The sequence below is a fragment of the Lichtheimia ornata genome (genome assembly GCF_029851405.1).
Source record: "Lichtheimia ornata isolate CBS 291.66 chromosome Unknown scaffold00048, whole genome shotgun sequence".
Taxonomy (NCBI): Eukaryota; Fungi; Mucoromycota; class Mucoromycetes; order Mucorales; family Lichtheimiaceae; genus Lichtheimia; species Lichtheimia ornata.
This window is the reverse complement of record NW_026695368.1, coordinates 89,084-108,292: the sequence shown is the minus strand read 5'-3', so window position 1 is coordinate 108,292 and position 19,209 is coordinate 89,084. Positions and strand designations below refer to the sequence as shown.

General features: G+C 43.3%; 4 protein-coding genes across 4 annotated transcripts; 3 read left to right on the top strand and 1 right to left on the bottom strand.

Moving 5' to 3' along the window:
* Positions 1 to 6,361: 6,361 nt before the first annotated feature.
* O0I10_008792 (uncharacterized protein) lies at positions 6,362 to 10,595 on the top strand (the record flags this gene model as incomplete). The annotated part of the gene is made up of 9 exons (XM_058488793.1): positions 6,362 to 6,442; positions 6,502 to 7,411; positions 7,497 to 8,040; positions 8,114 to 8,336; positions 8,395 to 8,650; positions 8,709 to 8,925; positions 8,984 to 9,061; positions 9,128 to 9,497; positions 9,564 to 10,595. The coding sequence occupies 9 exons, from the start codon at positions 6,362 to 6,364 to the stop codon at positions 10,593 to 10,595; spliced, it is 3,711 nt and encodes a 1,236-aa protein (XP_058340419.1).
* A 1,400-nt stretch (positions 10,596 to 11,995) lies between these two features.
* On the top strand, positions 11,996 to 13,759 carry O0I10_008791 (uncharacterized protein; the record flags this gene model as incomplete). The annotated part of the gene is made up of 4 exons (XM_058488792.1): positions 11,996 to 12,527; positions 12,590 to 12,634; positions 12,693 to 12,852; positions 12,907 to 13,759. 4 exons carry the CDS (start codon positions 11,996 to 11,998, stop codon positions 13,757 to 13,759), a joined length of 1,590 nt encoding a protein of 529 aa, XP_058340418.1.
* A 526-nt stretch (positions 13,760 to 14,285) lies between these two features.
* On the bottom strand, positions 14,286 to 16,559 carry O0I10_008790 (uncharacterized protein; the record flags this gene model as incomplete). The annotated part of the gene is made up of 10 exons (XM_058488791.1): positions 14,286 to 14,737; positions 14,799 to 15,138; positions 15,208 to 15,306; positions 15,369 to 15,553; positions 15,611 to 15,646; positions 15,716 to 15,820; positions 15,891 to 16,044; positions 16,112 to 16,143; positions 16,203 to 16,275; positions 16,335 to 16,559. 10 exons carry the CDS (start codon positions 16,557 to 16,559, stop codon positions 14,286 to 14,288), a joined length of 1,701 nt encoding a protein of 566 aa, XP_058340417.1.
* Positions 16,560 to 17,326: 767 nt separating this feature from the next.
* O0I10_008789 (uncharacterized protein) lies at positions 17,327 to 17,951 on the top strand (the record flags this gene model as incomplete). The annotated part of the gene is made up of 4 exons (XM_058488790.1): positions 17,327 to 17,362; positions 17,425 to 17,521; positions 17,582 to 17,655; positions 17,721 to 17,951. 4 exons carry the CDS (start codon positions 17,327 to 17,329, stop codon positions 17,949 to 17,951), a joined length of 438 nt encoding a protein of 145 aa, XP_058340416.1.
* Positions 17,952 to 19,209: the final 1,258 nt, after the last annotated feature.

Sequence of the window (19,209 nt, the reverse complement as noted above, 5' to 3'; positions counted from 1 at the left end):
AATAAAGCATTGTTTCTTTTATTATGTACACGCTTGGAGTTTGCTAGCTTGTGGATTACATACTATTGCTTCGAAGATGGATAATAAGGTAGTTCCGGTTATCAGTCATGCAAGAAGTATGGCTTTTTGTGATACAATAAGGAGGAGTGGGATGACCTTGAGAAGAGAAAAAGTGATCCCGTGCATTGAGTTTTCAGGATGAGTGGCCCCATCATCATCATTGGATTGGTTTACTGGTGGGTTTACATATGCTAAGGTGGTTTTATGCAGTTCGACCTTCTCCTACATGCAAATGTGACACATGCAACCGACACACCTTCATTACTGGATGCTTTTACTTACGTACCTTCCACAAAAGGGCAATCATCATCATCATGCATTTGTGCAGCAACCTGTCAAAGACGTGTTTGTGTAACCAGCACGTGCCATTTCACTCAGCTCTTCATCTTTCCGTTAATGCAGCCGACACCACCTACTAGGAGAAAGCAACTCCTACGCTTACAGCATATGCAAAACATAAAGGCACTTGTATCTCTAAGCTTTACAATGAAACATGGGGTTTTTATTAGAGCAATGGGCTCGGCTTGGCCAACAGCACCTTGTGTGAAAGTTTCACGTTCAATGTCGCAAACAGCCCAAAAAATATTTTTTGGTCGTCGTCGTCGAAGGGTCGACCCCCAGATCAATTTGGCTGGTGGCGACATTGCGAAATCTGGGATTGGCAAGCTTGATCGCGAAACTTTCACACAGGTGCTGTTGGCCAAGCCGAGTTACATTGCTAAAAACCCCATGTTTCATTGTAAGTTTGGAGATACGGGCACCTTTTATGTTTGTAAGCGGTGATGCTATGAAGAGTGGTCTTTGTTCATTGCCAAGTAGCTGAACCCTGGAGAGCCAAAGATGCAGAGGGACCTCTTTGGGTACCTCAGCTAAAAAAGTCAGGACTTCAGGGACAATGCATGACCGGGTACGCAACCCTCCCTTTTATGTCATACATTAGCGGCTAATAGCCACTTTTGTGCATTCCCAACTTTTGTACATTCTATTGTAAGAGTGGACGATGCTCCTGCTCTAGACATTCATTTCCATGATTAAAGTAGGTTGATCGAGCTGATTTGGTTGAGTTACGCTCACACAAGATTACATCGGTTGAGCTACATCGAGCGTACTCTATGTCCAGAATGATGTAATCTCTCTTTGACCGTAGCTCAGTCAAATCAGCTCGGATCAACCTACTTTAATCATGGAAATGAATGTCTAGAGCAGGGGCATCGTTCCCATGCAGTGGATCTCGCAACAATGATGAATGGATAAAAGTGGCCATTAGCTAGCAATACATGCCTGTTCCCAGATGATCCATAAAGTAATATACATTGACCCTTTCATTCATGCAAACGTAGCTGTGTTACACAACACGACCTCTGCATCTTTTGCTCTGCCAGGGTCCTACTTGACAATGAACAAAGACCACTCTTCATATAGCATCACGCTTACAAACATAAAGGTGCCTGTATCTCCAAACTTTACAATGAAACATGGGGTTTTATTAGAGCAATGGGCTCGGCGGCCAACAGCACCTTGTGTGAAAGTTTCGTCAAACTTGCCAATCGGATTTCGCAATGTCGCCACCAGCCAAACTGGATCTGGGGTCGACCTCTTCGACGACGCGACGACCAAAAAATATTTTTGGGCTGTTTGCGACATTGAACGTGAAACTTTCACACAAGGTGCTGTTGGCCAAGCCGAGCCCATTGCTCTAATAAAAACCCCATGTTTCATTGTAAAGCTTAGAGATACAAGTGCCTTTATGTTTTGCATATGCTGTAAGCGTGGTGGAGTTGCTTTCTCCTAGTAGGTGGTGTCGGCTGCATTAACGGAAAGATGAAGAGCTGAGTGAAATGGCGCATTGCTGGTTACAAACACGTCTTTGACAGGTTGCTACTGTCTATGTTGATGACCTTGAGAAGAGAAAAAGGGAAGTGATCCCGTGCATTGAGTTTCAGGATGAGTGACCCCATCATCATCATTGGATTGGTTTACTGGTGGGTTTACATAATACAAATTGGTTTATGCAGTTCGACCTTCTCCTACATGCAAATGTGACACATACCTTGACACACCTTCATTACTGGATGCTGTTTACTTACGTACCTTCACAAAAGGGCAATCATCATCATCACATGCATTTGTGCAGCAACGCCTGTCAAAGACGTGTTTGTGTAACCAGCACGTGCCATTTCACTCAGCTCTTCATCTTTCCGTTAATGCAGCCGACACCACCTACTAGGAGAAAGCAACTCCACCACGCTTACAGCATATGCAAAACATAAAGGCACTTGTATCTCTAAGCTTTACAATGAAACATGGGGTTTTTATTAGAGCAATGGGCTCGGCTTGTGCTCAGCACCTTGTGTGAAAGTTTCACGTTCATGTCGCAAACAGCCCAAAAAATATTTTTTGGTCGTCGTCGTCGAAGAGATCGACCCCCCAGATCCAGATTTGGCTGGTGGCGACATTGCGAAATCTGGGATTGGCAAGCTTGATCGCGAAACTTTCACACAAGGTGCTGTTGGCCAAGCCGAAGCCGGTGCTCCCAATAAAACCCCATGTTTCGTTAGCAAAGTTTGGAGATACGGGCGCCTTTATGTTTGTAAGCGTGATGCTATATGAAGAGTGGTCTTTGTTCATTGCCAAGTAGCTAGACCTGGAGAGCCAAAGATGCAGAGGGACCTCTTTGGGTACCTCAGCTAAAAAGTCAGGACTTCAGGGACAATGCATGACAGGTACGCAACCCTCCCTTTTATGTCATACATTGGCAGCTAATAGCCACTTTTGTGCATTCCCAACTTTTGTGCATTCTATTGTAGGTGGACGATATCTGCTCTAGACATTCATTTCCATGATTAAAGTAGGTTGATCCGAGCTGATTTGGTTGAGATTACGCTCACACAAGATTACATCGGTTGAGCTACATCGAGCGTACTCTATGTCCAGAATGATGTAATCTCTCTTTGACCGTAGCTCAGTCAAATCAGCTCGGATCAACCTACTTTAATCATGGAAATGGTATGTCTAGAGCAGGGCATCGTTCCCATGCAGTGGATCTCGCAACAATGATGAATGGATAAAAGTGGCCATTAACTAGCAATACATGCCTGTTCCCAGATGATCCATAAAGTAATATACATTGACCCTTTCATTCATGCAAACGTAGCTGTGTTACACAACACGACCCTCTGCATCTTTTGCTCTGCCAGGGTCCACCTACTTGACAATGAACAAGACCACTCTTCATATAGCATCACGCTTACAAACATAAAGGTGCCTGTATCTCCAAACTTTACAATGAAACATGGGGTTTTTATTTGAGCAATGGGCTCGGCTTGGCCAACAGCACCTTGTGTGAAAGTTTCACGATCAAGCTTGCCAATCCCAGATTTCTCAATCTTACAGCCAAACTGGATCTGGGGGTCGACCTCTTCGACGACGACCAAAAAATATTTTTTGGGCTGTTTGCGACATTGAACGTGAAACTTTCACACAAGGTGCTGTTGGCCAAGCCAGCCCATTGCTCTAATAAAAACCCCATGTTTCATTGTAAAGCTTAGAGATACAAGTGCCTTTATGTTTTGCATATGCTGTAAGCGTGGTGGAGTTGCTTTCTCTAGTAAGGTGAAATTTGTCGGCTGCATTAACGGAAAGATGAAGAGCTGAGTGAAATGGCACGTGCTGGTTACACAAACACGTCTTTGACAGGTTGCTGCACAAATGCATGATGATGATGATTGCCCTTTTGTGAAGGTACGTAAGTAAACAGCATCCAGTAATGAAGGTGTGTCAAGGTATGTGTCACATTTGCATGTAGGAGAAGGTCCAGCTGCATAAACCAATTTGTATTATGTAAATTACCAGTAAACCAATCCAATGATGATGATGGGGTCACTCATCCTGAAACTCAATACACGGGATCACTTCCCTTTTTCTCTTCTCAAGGTCATCCCACTCCTCCTTATTGTATCACAAAAGCCATATACTTCTTGCATGACCGATAACCGGAACCACCTTTATTATTCCATCTTCGAAGCAATAGTATGTAATCCACAAGCTAGCAAACTCCAAGCGTGTACATAATAAAAGAAACAATGCTTTATTTCATCTAGCAACATTGCCACCCATCGTCGTCTTCATCGTCCGCCATCATTCGTACTCGTACTCGTACTCGGCACCACTCGTCAATCGCCTCGGAGTGTTGTTTGTAGGGGTTAGGGTTAAGGGGTACTCATGTAGCTAGTCACGAACGAAAAGCAGGGACATGATTGGGTGATGTGACCTGTTGCTGTGCGCCTAGTCATTCATCCTTCTCCAAGTCATATACACCTTTGTGGCTAAGGCGTTGGCAAGTGTAATCTGTTATTATTGGAGACCGATGTCCAAAGCGAAATTATTGAATTATAGTGGTAAATGTCGTGTATGTGAATCGGTTAAGGTACACATCATCATTCATAATCATCATCTTTATCATTGTATGTATATAAGATAAGCACATAAGCATACAAGAGATGATACACAAGCGTGGATCATCATATACAACTCAGCCCGTTACTCATTTACGATATAGCTTGTTATTGGTAGAAAAGCTTTACTCTTTAGCATCCACCTAGTTATAATACTCAGAGGTAGGTCGATAGAAAGATGTCTCTTTTCCCAGACACACACTTTCAGAGTAAACAGCAATCTCACAGACTTTGTTCGTTATACGTTTTATCATAGACACACACACATATATATATACACAGATACACACGTACATCTCAATAAATCCAAAAGACGAATGTGTTACTAGCTAACATTGATAGATGAAAAGGATATGATAGGTGAGCCACATAGAGTGAATGAGTGTCATTGTCCCATTGTATTCTTGGTTACTGCAGTCATAAACATCTCCATACATGATTGCAAAATAGCAGCTGTGTAGTGTGTACATTGGCTCTAGTATCCCAATATCACCCATGGCTACGATATAAGCCCTCTCGTCAATGTCCTTCTAATCCATCATCATCCTCAGCCTTGTGCACGTGATATGATCCATCCTTCCTGCTGGCGACGTGCCAAGTAATCTTAAACGATATTGCACCCATCCATCCATAACCATAGCAAATCATGATGTTGGTAAAAAAGTGCCATGTGATCGCTGCTAATGGTATGCTTTCTTTTCCATCGGCTGTTGGTCAATCACTTTCTTGATCATTCTCTATCGCAGGTCAACCAGGTGAAGAACACCCATTGTACTACTACTTTCATTGACATTGTTTTCATTGTTTGATATCATGTTCTTTTATCCAGTGAGTCCTGATCATCTTGCATGATGATGAAGTTTTCCTTTTGATGCAGTAGCTACCACACAAGATGCATCTGCAAGGTTCACTGGATTGGCATAAATCCTGGTCGCTACATGCAGCAGATCCACAACCGATAAAGCGACAGCTATTTTGACGTGGGCAACACGCAAAGCCAAGGTAGACATTGGGGTGGATTTGCAAATGAATACACATTACTTGTCGAGGAAAGCATACCTGAAGATGACATCAATAATAAATTCCCAACTTATGATTGTCAATGGCAATGTTATTACTAGAGCTTCTTATCTTTATGAATGTTATCTCCCCCCCCCCAAATTGCTTGTCGTATCTTTCGTTGGATGTCGGACTCGGTTTTTGATTTTGAGCTCAACGGCTGTACGGATCTGCTCCGTAGACGGGCATCTTCCCATGGCCTTTCATATAATATAGAAGCTGCATATCCACACCCGCTATACTATACACATCCTTTAGTGTTATAGTGTGCTAACGGCAATCATTTATCCGAGAAAGAAAGAAAAAAAGTTTAAAATGTGGGGTTCGGCTTCATAACTACCGCTGGCTGAGTATGTATTGATATCCATGCACTAGTGGGATGGGAGGAGGGGGAGAATGAAGCTGCATATTGTTATGATGCATTGGTAAACCCATCATCATACCATGTATAAGCTTACAATGAGAGAATGACTTTATCAAATAAACGCATCCATATAAACTACTCGTGGATTGAATAATGGCTAACACAAGAGCTGCATGTCGTTTGTTGTATATGTGTGAGTGAAAAAGCGGCGACCTTTTTTCATGTAGCACGGGCAGAAAAGCTAAAATGATTTTGGCTTTCTTCAGCTTTACTTTGCTCTTCTCTTTCTCACTTTCCCTTTATCCCAGTGGATTCTCACCCACCCCAAAACATCCTTTCAAGCAAACAGACACTTTCCTTGTACTGGTTTATTCTCGCTTGTCGTTCCTTTCTTGTCAAAAGTATCCTTCTTGACTGAGCCCTCATGGAACACGACCTCGAATCTCTGGAGCATCAAACAGCGCCCGAGAGCACCCGTGGCCTTTTTGACCCTCCAATGCCCAATGTAAGCACACAATCTTACCCATGAGTGAGGAATGAACATGCGCTGATTGTATATTGTAGCCACCTACTTCTTCCAAGAGCACTGATAAGCGTCGTTCACTTCAAGTGTTTGGTACTTTGGACAATAGCCGGCCGGGCAATAGACCGCCACAACAACAGCATCAGCAGCAACAGCAGCATGGGCGAGGACACCAACGTAGCAAGTCCGCCATCACATCCGACATGTTGCCCAATCAAAGTGGTCACCAACGCAACACAAGTTTTGGGTTACATACTCTGGCGGAGGAAGAGGATGGTCAAAGAAGACATGCTGGTGCATCATCCGATGAATCTGTTACAGTGGACTCTTTGCAAACCATGATCAACACCTTGAAATCACTTCCTCCTTATTCAAAGGATGAAAATCCTGCTGGCTCTCCTTCCACAAGTCGAAGAAATAGCCGTCGATCCATCAGCAGCTTTGGCTTGGCTCCTCAACAAGGAAGACGCATGTCCTACAACAATGGTCGTTCTAGCAATGATAGTGGCATCGATATCCAGGCATTGTTACCTATCCCATCTGAAAGCAAAAAGGCCAATCGTCGTAGCAGCACTAGCAGTGGTAGTATGATGCATATGCATACCAACAGCATCGGTGATGAGGATGAAGGTGGTTCTATTCTTTCTCGTGAAGCAGCTCGTGCTGAAGCAGAAGCCAAGTTGATGGGTACATTTTCCAACAACAGCAACGGTGCAGCATCACCTGATCCATCAGGATCATTGTCTTCTTCTCGTCGTCAGTCGGTTCGTAGTTCCATGTCCAGCGATCTCAGCAAGCGTGTGTCACTACAGTTACCCACCGTCTCTGAGAATGAAGGTCGTTCAGGCAATCGTCGTATTTCATTCAACAAGCCACTCAACCTTGGTAACGATACCAACAAATCCATGAATCGTCGTTCTTCTAGAAACTATGATGATTGGCGATCATCCAGTAAGTTTTTTCTTCTATTTGGGGTTGGGTGAGGATAGCAAAACAAGATGACATGTCTCACAATGCACCGCACGATATACTATAGATCCCTCATCACCTGCTATCCCATATTCTCCTCGTTCTGCCAACTATCGCAACTCGTTCAACTTGGTGCCTTTTACTCCCACGCGTGTCAACTTTGCAAGAGATGATGCTAATCCTCATCAACGTCGTCCTTTGTTCATTGCCCATTTGCCATTTTCAGCTTTGACACCACTTTTACGTGCTCGTCAATTGGTGCGTGGTCTCCTCAGAGTCAACAAACGCAATCGTAGTGATGCCTATGTCTCTTGTGACGAATTGGATTCGGATATCTATATTTGTGGTTCCCGTGATCGTAACAGAGCACTCGAAGGTGATGTGGTTGCGGTGCGTTTGGTTGATGTCGACAAGGTGCTCCGTGAAAAGAAGGAAAAGGAGGAAGCAAAACTTGCACGCAATCATGGTCATGTCAAGGTGCGTCTTCCCGATGAAGAGGATGAGAATGAAATCATCTTTGGTGGTGATGATGAGGTCGATACGGTGAAGCCAAAGTATTGTGGTGTGGTGGTTGCTATTCTTGAACGTGCAGCAAATCAAGTTTTCTCGGGGTAAGTGCAAGCTCAGCAGCGCTTGTATGTATGTGTGTGTGTGTTACGTACCATTAACTCGATGATATGATAGCACCTTGCAATTGATGCGACCCAATAATAAGCGTGCTCAAGAAGAAAAGGCTGCTGAAGAAGCTCATAAGGCTGAAACGGGTCAAGCACCTGTCAAGGAAGCTCCAAGAATTGTGTGGTTCAAGGCTACTGATAAGCGTGTTCCATTGATTGCTATCCCCATTGAGCAAGCACCAGCTGACTTTGTGGAGAATAATCATGCTTACACCAATCGCTTGTTTGTGGTAAGTTGATGGATGGGTCTTTATGGATGGGCTGTGTATTCATCATCATGTCATGCAGGGTTCAATCAAACGTTGGCCCATTACATCTCTTCATCCTTTCGGTGCTCTTGAACGCGAATTGGGTTCCATTAACGACATGGATGTTCAAACCAAGGCGATCTTGGCCGACAACAATGTAACGGATACCGAGTTTGCTGATGCTGTCATGGAATGCCTACCATCCATCCCATACACTATTGATGCCGATACACTTGCAGCTCGTCGAAACTTGTGTGAGACTCGCATGTTTACTTTGACCTCTGTGGGCGATGATGGTAAGATAAGGAAAAAGATGGATCGCTCAGTGATGGGGATGCTAATCTTCAATGTTAGTTCTCGACAATGCTTTGTCTATTCAAAAGCTTGGTGATGACACATTTGAAATTGGTGTGCACGTGAGTGATGTAACTCATTTCATCAAGCCTCACTCGGCTCTCGACAAGGAAGCTCGTGCACGTGCTATTCGTGTTCAATTACTCCACAAATCGGTTCCCATCCTTCCAAAAGAATTGACCGAGCAGGTGACAAACCTTGTTCCCAATGAAGAGAGGTAATTTATTTTGGTTTGAACTTTGTTAAGTGGTGGTTACTGATGTCTTCGTGTGTAGACTTGCGTTCTCTATTATCTGGAAACTTAGCTCTTCAGGCAAGATTCTCGACACATGGTTGGGCAAAACTGTTGTAAAGTATGTTGAGTGGTTTTAATTTATGGGAAAAAGATAAGCGGATCTAACGAGATATATTTGTTATAGGTCATGTGCTCAATTGACTGTGGAAGATGCCCAAAAGGCAATTGATAATCAAGAGTTGGATGTGATTGCCAACAAGGAACTGCGTGAAGGATTGGTTCAAGACATCACAATGCTTTATGACATCGCTCAAAGTCTACATGATTCCCGATTCAAGGATGGTGCCATGTCCCAGATGCGTGACGAATTAACCTTCGACTTTGATGAGAACGGGGAACCTGTCACATTTGGTATCAAGAAGCCCCACGCCTCATCCATGATTATCAAAGAATTCTCTCTTTTGGCAAATCGTTCGGTCGCACAAAAGATATCCAGCCAATTCCCAGAACAAGCATTACTCCGTCGTCATGCACCTCCCAATGAACGCAAGATTGTAAGTAAAGTGGATACCGTTTCCATGGAAACATTGATTGCTGATGTACCTTTTTTCTCTCTATAGCGTGAGCTTCAAGAATATGCGCTCAAAAGTCTTGCTGTGCCTGTTGATATTTCGAGTGCCGGTCGTATCGAGCGTGCTATTGAATCGATCAAGGATCCTCAGTTGAGAAAGGTGGTTTCGGTCATTGTGCTCAAGACAATGCAACCACCCAAATACTTTTGCACTGGTACCCTGGATATCATGAAATACGCCCATTATGCACTCAATGTGCCATTATTCACCCATTTCACCTCGCCATCAAGCCGTTTCGCTGATATCATTGTACATCGACAATTGGAAGCTGTATTGACGGGCGAAAAGCGCTTCTATCTTGATCGTGATACAGTACAAAAGCTTGCACAGCATTGCAATGTCAAAAAGGAGGCTGCCTTGTATGCACGTGAACAAAGCAGCATGTTGTTTTTGGCCAGCTATTTGAACAAGCGTGGTGTACGTCCAGCTGATGCCTCTCATATTACGGTTGTTCGTCGTGAAGCTATCATTGTTGCCGTGTTTGATCAATTTTTCGATGTGACGATTCCTGAACTCAATATCCAAAAGCGTATCCACCTTGCCAATTTGCCAACATGGCGCTCTGAGTTTGACCAACAAGACCGTACATTGACATTGTATTGGACCAAGGGCATGGATACAACTACCGGCAAGCAACGTTCATGGAGCATGTCGGATGATGAAGATGATGATTTGGATGAAGAGGCTCTTTTGGAGGAAATGCGTGATAGCACAGCTAACGGCGAATCCATCAGTACCAACTTACAAGAAGTCAACGACAAGCAGCAGCAACCTTCTTCCCAACAACAACAAAAAGAGCCATCTATCACTGCTCCACCTGCAGTTGTCCCTGAAACAACTCGATCCACCAGCAAAAGAGCATCCATGGTGCATGCTCGTCTTTCTGAGAGCACTGGTTATAGCACTGATCTTGGTTCACAAACAATCAAGGCTCTTGACAAGATCCAAGTACTTGTCACAGTCGAAATGATCAAGACACCTCCCTTGATCCGTATCCTGGCTGCCAACCCATACGCTTAAAGCGATTCCAGGTCTCTCCAATCTTGTATTTTTCTCCCTTTCTTCTTCTTCTCTGTATCACTTATTTACCTCTTTGTTTACCTTTACAATCTTTGATGATGTATTACTATATACACAGACCTTGTATACCTGCCTCTTTTTCCCCCAATCTATATTCTGTTTATCAACTTGCTCTCGCGTATATAAAAAAAGAAATCGGGCGTGTGTGCGATCGTTTTACTGTATCATCTGTCGTCGGTACTTCAACAAACGTACAAAAGCAGTGTACAAAGAAAAGGATAATGGGAATAACAAGTAAAAAAATCCTACAAAGGAAGGACCTCTGGAACGAATGATGCCAAAGGATCGGATTGGGATAAAAGTCATGTGATGTTAGTATTCATAATGTATCCAATCCTTCATTATCGACGTACCTTTTTGTAAGGGTGCTGATTGCTTCCCCCTGAAGGTACAAGCCCATATGAGCATATACAAGTATGATGCTAACCCAGGATGTGCAGATGATCATCTACCATCTGAGTGGCGGAAACACCAGTTGGCCTTGATATCCATAATAAAATGAAAAACGCAAAAGGACTGGAGAGTCCCGAGACGAGAGAAGGGGGCCACTAGCTACAATTGACATGTTGCAATGAGTACGAGGAGAAACAAAACTGGAATGAATACACAATACGAACCCCTCGAAAACGATATGTGTGATACTGTAAAGTGGCCTTCGAGATGTTAGATGACCGATTCCATGTATTGTATGTACCACAAAAGGTCCACCAAGGAACACAGCCAAATGCCATTAGGCAGCAATGAGCACTTTACAAGTGGTAAAGCAATGAAGTGAGCTACATAGATGAATGCATGAACACCCTCTTTTTGCGATCACATAAAGACTATCCTTGAGACTTACCAAAGGCCATTGATGATGATATGCACAAAAATAAAAAGAAAGGGTGTATGATGGTGGCGAGAACAGCCTTGTTTATATGTTGAGTAGGCGTGGGAATTGTTGTCATGATGGATCGAACTAGTAAAGTGGTCAAGCATCCTGGTGTATTAAGCCGAAGTGATGGAAAAGCAACGTTTGATAAATCCACCTGAAACTTTAAAAGTGATTCTTTTTGTAGGTGACATGAGTATGTCCGTACACAAGTTTTATACAAAAGGTCATTGTGAAGCGTGTAGCAGCTGATGAAGGGTAGCGCTATGCTCACAAGCGATTGCCATCTCATATACAATACGCCCCTCAAGCTATACTATTTCCAAATAAAAGGAATTTATTAATGCACATCTGGAACGATAAGAATGCTGAGTTACACAATCAAAGATCGGCTTGGAAGAAGCACTTGTTTTTCCGCTTAAACTACTCGCGACAATAGCGACATTGTCCATTGGTCTCCAACAAGCTCATGAATAGGCGCCCAAGCACCTCACGAGCATCGTCACCAGCAAACAGTGGAGGTGCCGACAAACTCAATAAGCGCCATTTCCCTTCTATCCGTCGCCATTACCAGCAACCCGAGATTGTCACGACAGCACCCATCGCTCGACCATGGCCATTGTCTTCAAGATTCTGGATAGTCGTGGCAACTCTCTTTGTCATTGTATTATGGCGCGCATTGACACGATCTTCACCTGCTCACCTTTATCCTCGGATACCGTTACGTGACCAACCACCCTATGATACACTACTTGAGAAGCGACACTGTACAGCAACCGTATGCGACGTGTTTGGTCAATGCACACAGTGGCAGCCGCATCGTGACGACCATGAAGCATCATTATTACAAGGTGTGATGGATAATGTGGCTACGATTGATTTGGATCTTGGATGTGAATTATTGGTCAAACTAGCCAATGGCACTTGGATGACACTATCACATGGCACCACAGACTGTCGTCAACATGGTTGCCAGGATATCGTTGATATGGATCTTAGAGGTAAGGCAATAAGCTCAAGGGGTTAATCAAGTACTGGATCTAACAACACCTTACGTGTGCAGGTGATTTGTACATTCTCGTATCCCAGCTCAAGCAAATCATGGATGGTAAGCATAACATCAGAATGAAATGCATTGCATTGTTTGGCTAAATGATTATAAAAAGATCCAGAATACAGAAACCAACAAGTGGTGGTATCCTATACGGGCGATCAAGTTGTCAATACTACGCTGGATGTTACATTGATCTCACAATTCTCGGTCAACCGCCTCGATGTATTTACTCAAGTCCTTGATGCTTGGCCAGGTCCTATATCGATTGCCATGTAAGCTTCTTTTTCAACCAAGGAAATACTGTTGTTCTAATATCATGAGAATAGATACCTTACAGAGCCTGATCATGCTGCTGAACTCAAATCATTCTTTGCTATTCCTTCCAACATGTACTTGTATTCACGTGTCAATATGGTGTTTGTCAAGCCCGATTACAGCCATCCCGATCGACTGAAATACCCCATCAATCATTTGCGCAATCTCGCCCTTGGTGTCTCAAGTACTTCGCACGTGTTTGTCATGGATGCTGATTTTGTTCCATCCAAGGAGCTATATACCCAAGCATGCAATGATCTTGCACCCGCTGTACCTATTGATGATGAGGATCGTGTTGCTATGGTGATCCCCTGTTATGCCATTGTGGAATCACACAAGGATGATCCATTCCCAAGCAACACACAGGAGCTCAAGGAACGTATTAAGGAAGGCGTTGCTTACATTACGGATCCAGGAAGTGGTCATGGCCCAACACTAGCCGTTCCCATGGCACTTGCTTCGTATGGTAACAAGGATGACCTGTTTTATGAAGTGTGCTACGAATCACAATGGGAGCCTTATTACATTGTGGCACGTGAAGTGGCACCCTTTTATGACGCACGATTCAGAAACCAAGGAGGCGACAAGCAATCCCATGCTTTGCAATTGAATGCGCTTGGATTCAAGTTTATGGTGAGCCGTGAAGGATTCATTCTGCACAAGGATCATCCAAAAATGGTATGGCCAGGTGGTGGTTTCAGTCAATCACAAAAGGCGCCCACACAATGGAATTATTTTGAGGAATTCATGCGGGAAATGGAGGATCTTTACGGCAGCAACGTACGATGGCCACGTGGATGTACTGCTAATGCCATTGGATGGCAAGTGCAACAACGAAGTCCTTTGGGTATCGTGGCAGACTAATAGGCGGGAATCAGATCCATATCTTGACAATGAATCCTTGTTGTGGTTGCCTTTATTGGTCATTGTTTATGATCCATTGATGCTCTCCATCATTCCAAATATCCAATTCAACTCACTTGTCTCTGATACTCATCCTAGGAGAATCATCACCCCTTCTTCCTCCAAGGCCGTAGCACCTATACCTTAATACTACGCCCATCAATTTGTACGAATAAAGTCATATTGCAATCCAACCAACAACTTTAGGGAAGTAGAGCAAAGGACTTAAGAGTGAACCCTTGAAAGAGAAGCACCTGTGTTAATGAGATGGATATAGATGTTGTGTGCGTGCATGCATGAGCAATGAAATACAAAAGTTTATTGAAGCCTGATCTTATTAAATGATATGTGTACAGCTTATTACATGTAGCGTTGTTCTCTATTATACTGTAGTTTTATTATTGATGGCTATCTATGATGCTGGTAGAAAGTGCAAAGATGGTATATGATTATGTAAGTGATGGTGATGCCAAAGTACAAGTAATCCTTATTGCTGTTGCTGCTGAAGTTCCACCTTCTCCAAATCACGTTCTTTGTTGTTGGCGGATGATGTACCTTGTCCATATTTGATGTTTCGAACAAAGAGGGCGCAAATAAAGCCTACACCACCGGCAACCAGAGGAACAATAAAGACATTGTGAAGGGCTTCCATATAAGCATGGATAATGGGTCCTTGAAACTCTTGTGGCATATCACGAATATAGAGATAGTTGCTCAGTGCTCCATACTTTGCTGCCTGTTGCAGGATGGCGGGTGAAAGACCTTTGAGCTGTGCCTGGAGGAATGTTGAAAACAATGTTTGATACAGCGCCACACCGATACTGCTGGCCAAAAGCATCACGAAATTATTAAGACTGGTTGCCACTGCCATGTACTCCTTGCTAGCTGCCGTTTGTACTCCCAAAATACAATTTTGTTGTGATAAACCAAATGCAAGACCTGTGCCATGTCATGTGGTTAACACTTAGTACAAACCATCGTTCATCCTCATTGCACTTACCACAAAATGTCAAGAAACCGGCCTGTCGGCCCCAATTGGCAGTTTCATCCACTGTAAAGAACAAGCCGTATCCGATAAGATTGCTCGCTGCTCCAATCAAGATATATAGCTTGACATAAGGGAAGGACTTGAGTAAAAGCCCACTCGCAATTGAACCCGCGATCAAACAGGCCATAAATGGGATCAATCGAATACCACTCTCGCTGGATGATGCACCGAAAACAGATTGGTAAAGGATTGGGCCGAAATACAAAGTACCAATGAATGTAAGACCAAGGCATGCCATGTAGAGATAAATGACAAAAATATTTGGATTGAGTAGCACTTCGGCGGGGAGGATCTAATAAGAGTATGTAGAGGTTAATATCAGCATATCAAACACATGATGTACCATGATGGATGAACTTACCGGTTCCTTGACAAACCAGAATTCAGCAATGATAAGTAGAACGAGTAAAACGCCTGCTACAACAAATGTTGCTATGCTGTGTGCATCACCCCAGCCATACTAAATGTTGCCAGTGAGCTTTCATGGTTGTCATCAAGCAATGAACAAAGAAAGAGACTTACCAAGGGACCCCAATTCAATGCCAATAAAAGGCAAACAATGAACCCAATCGAAAGAGTGCATCCAATAAAATCCACACGCTTGAGCTTGCTTCGGAATGTGCCAGTGCTCGTTGTGCTAGTTTCCTTGAACAACACGGCAATGATGACAAGAGCAACGCCTCCCAAGATCACATTGATCCAGAAATCTGCAATCCATGGTTTAGTTTATGTTCTATGTGGGCATAGAATCAAGGCATACTCACCCCATCGCCATGTGAGATAATCCACAAATGCACCACCTATACATGCGTGTTTTGGTGAAGGTCAGCTGACATGTCAACCATACTGTAGAACACCCTTTTACTTACCAAGCAATGGACCAACGACGCTTGCAAGACCGTATACAATGACGAGCACCGATTGTAAACGTGGTCGCCAATCGACAGGAGCAATGTCAGTAATGATAACAAAAACTAAGGTGTGCAATGTTAGAGTCCAATCGCGCAATGTCAAGAGTGGTAGTCGATGGCCAAGTAGTGATACCTAATGACATGATAAAACCAGCTCCAGCGCCCTGAATGGTTCGGCCTGCAATTAACCCTGAAACAGTGGGAGTCAATGCATTGATGAGGGAGCCAAGAACGAAGAAAGAGAGACCAAAAAGCAAAACGGGCTTCCTTCCAAAAATGTCGGAGAGCTGTACATGCATCAAAAAGTGAGTTACACAGGGAATGGTTGATTTGCATGACCAAGCACTTTCTTACCTTGCCACTAATTGGCTGAAATGCATTCACAGCTAAACACGAGTTAGCATCATCCTCTCAGTTTCTGGATCATCTTGTCACCAGCACGTACCTAGTAGATAGGCTGTTGCGATCCATGTTTGATTCGATAACGCGTCTAATTCAGCAGCGATGATGGTCATTGCCTAGCAACAGGATCTAAATTAACATGATCGCTCATGCCTGGCAACCATTTTGTGCTTACCGGAGCAACCACAGTTGAATTAAGAGACATGACAAACATTGACAAGATCACGCCAATGAATAAAATGACGAGACGTATCGTATCGAATAGGGTACGGGGCTTTTGATCAGGGGTTGTTTCGTTGGCAAATTGATTTGGTGATGATGATGATGATGATTCTTTTGGATCATGGTACGTGTTTATCGTTATGTTATCGTCCGTTGTGGATGTTTCAGCGCTGGCCATTTTGAGAGAAAAAGATAAAATCTTGTGAATACCAGGTACAACCCATGTTTCTTTTATATACCCTGAAGCATGATATTGTATCGGATCACCAAATGACATGCGAAATGCAATGATCAGATTTTGGTCAAAGGGGTACGACCTGATGTTTTTCGGTAAAAGCCAAATCAGCCAATCATCATCATCAATGCGCACGGATCTGTGCAACTGTATCAATAACCCAGCGGCATTCAAAATAACCGAAGTTGCTTTACGGTAGAATGTAAAAGCGATAGGATGTCAATGATCACATGCCTAAGGTGGGCCTTCAATGCCGCGGCAACCTCCATCATTCTTTTGTTGTGCACACGTGGCTTTGTCGTAAGTTGTGGTAATGTTGCGCCACCGGCAATTAGCGGATCCGAGGATAAATGACTCCGCGGTGACAACATTTTAGCAAAAGGGTCAGCCAATCATTATTACGTGGCAACTTTTACCATAAAGGGAAGAGTATGGTCTATGCTGTGGACATTGACAAGGAGGGAAACAACAAGGTGTTTTTACATTGCAATGATTGATGTGTCATCCTGCTATACTAGAGTAGATGATGGAAGGTGCTAGTAGATGCTTAGACACAAAGGGGCTTGGATGGTGGGCTTGGGTATGGAAGGAACACGTAATCTTAAGAGGTGAGATGGGCGGGGTTCCTTAACCTTAGCTTGCTTTAAAAAGGGTCGCATCAATCGTGCTGTAACCCGATTCTCATCTACTTTTTTCCCATAAGCTACAATATGCCTGACATCGTCATCCCCAAAGAATACGGCTACGTATGTAAAGATTTTAGGAGAGTGGAATAGAGATTCTAATGGTATCCATGTACGACACATAGGTCATTGCTACGTTTGGTGCCTCTGCTTTGTATCTTTTCAATTTGGGTATCCAAACTGGTCTTGCAAGAAAGGCTGCTGGTGTCCCCTATCCATACGGTAAATATAAACATTGACGCATCAACCATAACCCATACTGATCCTTGTGTACTACTACAGCATACGCTGAAAAGAGCGAGGCCGAAAAAGACCCCAAGAAGCACATTTTCAATTGCGCTCAGCGCGTTCAACAGGTACAGGAAGAAAGCTCGCATTGTGAGGGAAGAATCAAGAAATGCTAACCGCGTTTGCACAATAGAACACCCTTGAAATGTTCCCCGTTTACTCGATTTTCTTATGCATTGCCGGTATCCGTTACCCTGTTTACGCTTCCGCTGCAGGTGTCTGGTGGTTGTTGAACCGTATGCTTTATTCTCGTGGATATATGTCAGGCAAGCCTGAGAAGCGGGCACGCGGTGTTCTTGGTTATATTGGCTTGTTTGGTCTTATCGGCATGTCCGGTAGCACTGTCTACCACTTGTTGCAATAAAATCTCTACCGTTATGTAATAAAGTCCATTGAAACCATCACTTTGGGAATTATATAGTACAACCGCCAGGAAATTATGTGTAACCATCACGTCACTAGCATGAGAATGGGGTATTAGAAAGCGTGGTAGGGTCAATAGACCAATTAGAATGAGCAGTGCATCCACAAAGTACCTTGTATAAAAGTGCATGGAGCGTGAGGCGTGAAATTTCTTTTCATCGTGTCGCAAAGAAGGTGTAGTAAGATGAGTTTTTGGCTGACAGGATCGCTCATCGACATATCTCAAACGTCCTCCCTGCTGGGACTTTATCGATACGCCCACGTTTTCGGATGGGTTGACCATTTGTGGTATATATTACCATGTTTGCTTGTGCAATCTTGAGATGGTATGAGTGATTTTCTTATGAGTGCTCATGGTTGTGATTGCTATATATGTATATCTATTATGCAAGGAAGCGGGACTTTTTATTTATCTACATGGACGTTGATCTTACTAGGACAAGGGATGCCTGGGATTTGGTTGGTTGTTCTTTCTTGTTGTTAGCAAGAGGGTGTGTGCCCTTTTACATTCTACATGTTATGATGGCAAAAATCACAACCATTGCCTTAGTACCAGGTCCCCAAGAATCAGCCTTTATTACTAAAGCCATTTCCAATCATCCTTTTTTAAAGCACAATCGACATCCTTAGCATATAGAAAAGTCCTACATTGCATATGTAAATTCTGTTTGGATATGGATGTCTTCAAATAGCAGCAGCAACATGGACGTATGTATGGTTATCAGCAGTTACGCAAGCTGTGTATGTGCACGGACCATGTTGTCTAAGTGTATGCATAACCTGAGTTAGTCATAGACTATCAATATCATCGTGTTTTGGGCACTGGAATTATCATTATCATATACCTTGCCCATAAAATCGTGTTAACGCATAACTTCTTTATAATACTCTGGTAAAGGTAGTCATGGATGCGGTCGAATGAGAGCTAACAACATACTTCCTATCAACTATCCAGCGTCTAAAAGGATACGGCCATGCCTACAAAAACCCATTCACATTCATATGTTCACATCACCATGATACAATACTGCATAGCAGCTCATTATCCCCAAGTTTATTGTAACAAAGAGGTCACTTTTTACGTACACTTACGAATGCGTCATTCATCCCCTTATAACTATCCACTGATTATAATTACAATGAGTCATTCTACAATCATACATGAATTTAATTGTATCATTTTTGCATCGAGAGCCATA